This window comes from Anabas testudineus, chromosome 9 (assembly GCF_900324465.2).
Source record: "Anabas testudineus chromosome 9, fAnaTes1.2, whole genome shotgun sequence".
NCBI classification, from domain to species: Eukaryota; Metazoa; Chordata; class Actinopteri; order Anabantiformes; family Anabantidae; genus Anabas; species Anabas testudineus.
The window spans coordinates 12,759,967-12,767,578 of record NC_046618.1 but is presented as its reverse complement, the minus strand read 5'-3'; the positions used below and the strand labels follow the sequence as shown (position 1 = coordinate 12,767,578).

The 7,612-nt window shown below is 42.0% G+C and overlaps 1 protein-coding gene across 1 annotated transcript; it reads left to right on the top strand.

The window, feature by feature from the left end:
• Positions 1 to 1,660: 1,660 nt before the first annotated feature.
• Positions 1,661 to 6,408, top strand: mat2ab (methionine adenosyltransferase II, alpha b). Its single transcript, XM_026343626.1, has 9 exons — positions 1,661 to 1,754; positions 2,479 to 2,556; positions 2,646 to 2,768; positions 2,862 to 2,974; positions 3,090 to 3,233; positions 3,319 to 3,537; positions 3,626 to 3,808; positions 3,929 to 4,062; positions 4,667 to 6,408. Exons 1-9 carry the CDS (start codon positions 1,661 to 1,663, stop codon positions 4,767 to 4,769), a joined length of 1,191 nt encoding a protein of 396 aa, XP_026199411.1. The 3' UTR covers positions 4,770 to 6,408.
• The last annotated feature ends 1,204 nt before the right edge of the window (positions 6,409 to 7,612 follow it).

Sequence of the window (7,612 nt, the reverse complement as noted above, 5' to 3'; positions counted from 1 at the left end):
AGTTGGACAATCAAAAGTCTGTGTTTCATGATGTAATACCAGGCTTTGATTGAAACAACACTGTGTTTCTGTGGGCCACATGTTTAGAAATGCTATGTCACACTAACAAGCCAAGTATCAATATTTACAGGTAAAAAGCTGCAGGGTTTCAGGTTATCACAATAATAAACCGAATGTACATGAGATATTATAATATTCCCAAAGTTATACTAGACAAACAGCATTCTCAAAAATTTGCCTCTTTGTTTCTAATATTTGTTTTCCTCAAATATATAAAACAGTTGTTTGAAGGTAAACCAGCCCTGAGACATTAATTAAACCCATTTGTGGACTACAAAGGTACAACATGTTCACAATCAAAGCCATTGATTATATTACACAACAAGGCCTGAAGCAAAATATGGCGATAGAAGCTTTCAGAGTAATATATAATCAAGTTATGTTGAGATATAACATCTACAGCCTCTGCTCGTCTCCTCAGTTTTGACTTTGTTGCAAATGTAGTTTCAGACTGATCTACAGTAGTTGTTTAACCAAGGAAGCACATGTTCCGATCTTCTTGCGATAGCTAAAATGACCACACCTTATTATATTAATTATACTGGTATTGTTTTATATCAAATCCTCATGATGGTATCGAGGAAACACGTTTATGTTGTCTGGTACACGTAGGCCTGTGATTAAACCCACACAAAGATGGTAAGAGTTTCATATAAAGCATCAAGAGTAAAATAATAATTTTCTGGATGTCAAGTTACAAAAATATAAAATGTGGCATTTTAATGTTCATTTAAAGTGTTTATACATTGTCTGACTTGATTATAAATAAGCCTTTATACCCACTATAACCACATAAAACATAAAGTAACTCACTGCAGCAAACAGTACACTGTTCAACAACAGAATGTTCCTGTGTTTACATGGAACAAGCTCTTCTTTCATCTGCTCAAAATACATCAGGACATGAAGTGGTAAGCATGTCCCTATAGATGGTCTAAGCTGACCATCCATAGGGGATGGTCCTACCTGTGGTGGGGAATCAGTGAGATACAAGGAAGGCGTGAGTGGATGTATGACCGGCTGTACCCTGGTAGACAAGGGCGGATTTATTAGTCAAATCAGCTGTTTTATAGTTTAGTTTAATAACTTTATGATTCAAGACTGGTAAGTTTTACAGCCTGTACATCAGATGTAACATCACAACACAGTGCACAAGATCCAAATCCTCCTATTGATCCGTCATATCACCACTCATGACATACTCAGTGTGACAGTGACACACACACACACACACAGTTTAGGTCTGATTCTGAGGTAACTGCTGAGATAAAAGGTGCTGATTGAGCAATTGGTCCTGCGTGTCACGCTAACATTTGAACGGCGCAGGGTCGCCGCTCTGCACCACATTCCTGCTTACAGTACGCTGCCGCTCCGCTATTGGCTGGGCGGTACGGTCCGCCCCCCCCCGGTGACGTCAGAGCGTCTGACTCCACCGCATAAATAGAGGAGCTCTGCGCCATGAGGCTGAGGCTTCAGCACCGTCACACCGAGAGGGTCACCGGCGTCACCGGGGGGAAGAGACGAAAACGAGGCATTGTTAGGTTCATATCGGCATCGTAACATTTTAATATTTCGTACGAACCAGCAGCCGCGGTCAACGATGATGAACGGACAGATGAACGGTTTTCATAACTCCCTCATTGAGGAGGACTGCTTCTTGTTCACCTCAGAGTCGGTTGGAGAAGGACACCCCGGTAAGACCCGACACACCGGCATTTTGTTAGTCTGCCTTTAATAAACGGGCTAAAGTTACACATGTGTCCCTACAAAGTCACTGCCCCGCATATGTATGCGTTTACTTTGGTAACAAACGTGGGGTAGACATTAGTAACATGTTCGGCCTTTCTTTAGCTTGGTTACGTGAACGGAGCTGGGCCGGCTTCAAGAGCACGCGCTACTAGCTAATGCTAGCTAATTTAGAGGAGATGATGCCGTCTGTGTGTTCTCTCCTTAAAGCAAACCTATCACTGTACGAGTATTAGCTTACACGACAGCTGCTGGTGTTAAAAGGACCAAGGTTCTCATTACAGTATCATCATTTTATTAGTTATTTAATGTTTTCATGAACGTGCCGAATCATCCGAGGATGTTCCTGAAGCACGCGGGGCACAATGATCGGTACCGTCAACCCTCGGCCTGGACAACAGTCTGCTCTAGTCGGTGTTATATCCTCGAATGGTGTTATTACCTTAATCCAGTGTTTATAAAGTTATTACGCATGCTTTCCGGTCCCCGGTTATTTGCGCGCTCTCCCTTCTCTACCACATGTGCACATGATGAAATGGCGTCTATGAAGCGCTTCCGAGCCACTCCCACTGAACACGAGTCTGGCCCCTGGCGCTAACATACCACACTGAGGGCGTTTTGCTTCAAACTATTGTTTGTTTACTTATATTTGTCTTTGTATTTTTCTCCCAGACAAGATCTGCGATCAGATCAGTGATGCTGTTCTAGACGCCCATCTCAAGCAGGACCCTGATGCCAAAGTTGCATGTGGTAAGACATTTGTTTCCATTCTTTGACTCGGGCCAGATATTAATGACAAAATTTTTTTTTTCATGAGTTACCTTTCCTGACTCTTGTAGAGACTGTTGCCAAGACTGGAATGATCCTGTTGGCTGGTGAGGTAACCTCTCATGCCACAGTGGACTACCAGAAAGTTGTTCGTGACACCATCCGCCAAATTGGATATGATGACTCCTCTAAAGGTGTGCTGCGTTGTATGTCTACTTTGTGCATTTCTATGTTTTGTCTGCTCTTTTTTTCTCTGGTGTCTTAAACTGCTGTTGTCTCTTGCACAGGCTTTGACTACAAGACCTGCAATGTTCTTGTGGCGTTGGAGCAGCAGTCTCCTGACATTGCCCAGGGTGTTCACATTGACCGTAACGAGGAGGATATTGGAGCAGGGGATCAGGTCGGTAATGTTTGTTTTTGTTTTGGAACGTATATTTGAATTTAAACCGCTGGTCACTATTCCCCTCAATTGTTGCCTGCACCTCTTTGAATACTAAATATCCATTTCTCTACAGGGCCTAATGTTTGGATATGCCACTGATGAGACTGAGGAGTGTATGCCTCTCACAGTTGTCCTTGCCCACAAGCTGAATGCCAAGATGGCTGAACTGCGCCGCAATGGCACCCTTCCATGGCTCCGACCAGACTCCAAGACCCAGGTAAAGTAGTCATATTGGTTGGTGACGGATATAAATGATCCTTTTGTTTGTAACATTTAGCTTATGTCAAGCTTTATCATTGCAGGTTACTGTACAGTACCGCCAGGACCGTGGTGCCATGCTCCCAGTGCGTGTGCACACAATTGTGATCTCTGTTCAGCATGATGAGGATATCTGCCTTGAGGAGATGAGAGATGCACTGAAGGAGAAAGTTATCAAGACTGTTGTTCCCTGCATCTATTTGGATGATGACACAGTCTACCACCTACAACCCAGTGGGCGATTTGTCATTGGAGGCCCACAGGTAAATAATGACAAATATCAAAGGGTGTGGCTTTTAGGAGGTACTTAGCATGTGAGTTGCCTGTGTAACCCTGGTTCCCACATTACAGGGTGATGCTGGCCTCACTGGGCGTAAAATCATTGTTGACACTTATGGGGGCTGGGGCGCCCATGGCGGTGGTGCCTTCTCTGGGAAAGATTACACGAAGGTGGACCGCTCTGCCGCATATGCCGCACGCTGGGTAGCAAAGTCTCTGGTTAAAGCTGGTCTCTGCAAGAGAGTGTTGGTCCAGGTGAGAGATAATTTTCACAACCAACTGACTGTCTTACATTTGGCAAGAGGGGCTAGAAGAGCTTCCTGTGTGAAAACATGTATTATTCTTGATATAATACACCTATGTGTGCTGTAATAGGTGTCCTATGCCATTGGAGTTGCCCACCCCCTCTCCATTTCTATCTTCCACTACGGGACCTCCCAGAAGAGTGAGAAGGAGCTGCTTGGCATTGTGAAGAAGAACTTTGATCTCCGCCCTGGAGTCATTGTCAGGTAATGTTTAACCTCTGAAGCCACCTGGTACTCAATGAAATGGCAGCAACTGCTGTTTCTTAGCCTTAGTTTATTTTCCCCAGTTGTCTTACCTTGGAATCAGAGTTAATGTAGTTGATTAGTTTATTGCGAAAACTCTGTATAGCTAGTGACATTTCCTTTTGCTGCTGCTGTGATTTAGTTTTGTGATCAAAAGCTAATCATAGATATGTACTTGATTACATGACACAGTATGTTTCATACTTGCGCACAAAGATAAGTTTGTCTGTTTTTTTTTTTTTTTTTTTTTGGGAACAATTATATGGTGTCTGCTGTAATGAAGCCTTGTGCCTCATGGTTAGTTAAGTCCTTTTTTTGTAAATTGGATGAGTGTGGTTTCCATCTGCAAGCTGCAGCATCCAGTTTGGTTGGCAGGGTAAGTGTTGAAGCTTCATGTTAAATTTTGCTTTACCAGCTGGTCCAACAACCTGAGTTTATTTTTTTTTGGGGGGGGTGGTGGCGGCTCCTGACACTCACAGGAGTATTGTACCTGTGTGAGTACGAGTGCATGCATTTGAGGTCACAGAGTGTGGCTGCTGCTAAATATCTTGATTATGTATTCCAGGGAGCTGGATCTGAAGAAGCCCATGTATCAGAGGACCGCAACCTATGGCCACTTTGGCCGAGACTCCTTCCCATGGGAGGTGCCCAAAAAACTAAAATACTAAACCTGTTAAGCTTTTCCCCCCCAGGCCTGTTGGTGTATACTACAGAGAAGCCTCCAAGGTTCCGGGGGAGAAATGCCCTATCTCTTATAGTACTGCACATGACTCCTTTCCTCACTCCATCTCCCTCCTTTGTCTTGTTACTGTTTTCTGCTGGTTGCAGTATCACGCTGGGTCCTGGGAGGCATGCCTCTAGCTTGACACTTAAAGAAATGAATGGGTTCCATGAACTCATATTCACCCATGTCTTGAGATTCCCCTGCTTCATGTTGTGATACACCCTGAATAGCTGCGTTAGTAGTTCTCCTTTTGGCATTCCACATTCGTCAATAGTGTCATTTTTCTATTCCGTGTTGGGCTATAAACTATACCCCTCTTAATTTACCGGTGCTACTGATATAGGGCGTCTGTGTGACATCTAAAATTAAGAGTCAAGTATAATTTGATAGTTGGAGAGTATTGTGGTCTGGTACCTTCCTACATGTTCAGCTTCTTTCTAAACATTCCTCCTTTTGTCAGCCTGGTACAATTATTCCCTGACCCAGTGTTCTTTGTTTGCTTTACTCCCTCGTCTTTGTGGAGGATGCTAGAATGGCACAATAAAAATTCAAGGGTTGTGGCTATAATTTCACTAAAATGCTATGCATTGCAGAATAAAGGGTGAGCCAGATCCTAATTATTCAAGCTCTCAAATGAGCATAAAGCCTCAGATGCCTCTACAGACCTCTGCTGTTTTCTGACGTAATACAGAAAAGTCAGAAGCTGCTATGTCACTGCTCTGGTCTGCAGAGGTATTGATTATACTTGACAGCAATGGGACATTGGCTTGTTTATGCATTGAATTTCAATTTTAAAGTCCTTTTTAAATGTAGTTTCACTTGCTTTTCTATGGTTTGAAGTGACTAAAGGCCCTGTGCCTCCTTAAGCATACTGATGGCGGGTGTAGCTACAGAGAAACCTGGTTCCATCTTTATCCTTAAAGGGGTCTGTTCTTTATCACAGTCTTATTGGCTTGAAATCAAACCTCAACACTATTTATTTGTTCTCTGAAACACGGCGTGGATACAGAGAAGCTGATGTTTCAGATGGCAGCTTTAAACACATTGAATCTTGAATTCCTTTTGACTTGATCGTTTTCAGTGTTTGCGCTTGAGGCTCCAGAGTGTTGTACAGAAAAGCTTTGGTTTGCCTCAATGTAATGGTGTCACTGGCTACTGTTAATGACTGTTTTACAACCTTTTTTTATTTTTGGACTGCAGATCTTATTTTTTTAGGTGGGTTGGTTTTTAATCCAGTTAAAATGTCTGCAAGTCTTTGGCTCTTACCTAGTCTCAGTCTAATGGATGGCAACATTTGGTTGGTGTAGTACAGAGAAACCAGCCTTGTTTACACAGCCATCCATGCTGGATAAAGTTTTGGATTTGTTCCCTTTTACCACTCGGCGGTCATCCCGTTGGCTACAGTAAGTGTGAGAGTGCCTTTCTATTTCCTCTACCCCCCTCCTTCCCTTTTGCTTTTCTTTCTCCTACCAACATGCATTCAACTTCCAGAGGAACAAGTAGCTCATACTGTATTATGCTTCATGTCTAGACTGGAAAGTTTCTTTATGCTATGTAATAAACAACTACTCCATTCAAACATCTCTCATTGTATTTTTTTTATTTTTTGTCTCCCAATAAAATTAAACAAAGGGAAGGAAAGAAACTAAAAGTTATGAAGCCATGATATCAGCTAATGCTGTAGGACTGTTGTCCTACATGTTAAAATAAGAGGATAACTTGAATTACAATTTATCTTCTCTGCTACGTTTATTACTTGAATGGAGAAATAATTTGTAAGGTCATTTTTAAGATCTCAAACTTGCAAGCGTGATCTCCATAACAGCTGATATCTATATAAGTAAACACCCCGGGAAAATCCCCTTCCACCAGTCTGTGTTAAAGTTCATGATGACAGGCAGCTGTAAAAATGGGTATCCCAAAACGGTGCATTAACCAGAAAGCCAGAATGTGTTCAAAAAATGTTGGTCAGTGATGTATCACTACAACCTTACCAATCAAGATTCAAAAAACTTTAATCCCAATAATTGTTACCGCTGCTCTCAGATCTAAGATGGATGAAATAGGTCAATAGTCCAGACTGGAGTGATAACAGAAATGTGACAATGAGTCAGTCAGTTCCCCTCCCCCTCAGTCAGACAGGTTAATGGCACAACCAGTTGCAGCACATTTCCAGGTGTTGGTACATTTATGGGATTTGTATCGTAAAAGCTGCTTTGACATTGATATACTCGAGCAAAAAAATAAACAGTTCAACTGAAGACATGTTGACTCCTTTTTTGTTTTCTGAATACATAACATTTACATTTAAATTTAGTCATATAGCAGACGCTGTTATCCAAAACGACTTTCAAGTGAGGAACAAGGCAAGCAAACAAAATCTAAGTCAAGAAGAAATAACATCAAAGCAAAGTGCTATCAAAAAGTGTTTTCTGTTTCAAGAGATGTGAGAACAAAATTGTTTTTAAATTTAAGTGCAAAGTAAGATGCCGAAGAGTTCTGTTTTCAGCAGTTTTTTAAAGATTGCAAGAGAGGTGGCTGAGCGTGCAGAGATAGACAGCTCATTCCACCATCGTGGGATCACGATGAGCTAACCCTCTTTTCAATAAGTACTGGGGCATGTTAGTAGGTCCAACTGTGGTTAGTTCTCCTGTCCCATTACACTATTAGAAATGTCTTTTGGATTATATGTTTTGTTAACTGACTGCAAATCACACTCTGTTAGAATTCTACCGATTATGACAAAATGTCAATATAAACATCTAATCCAAAATACATGTCGCCTCT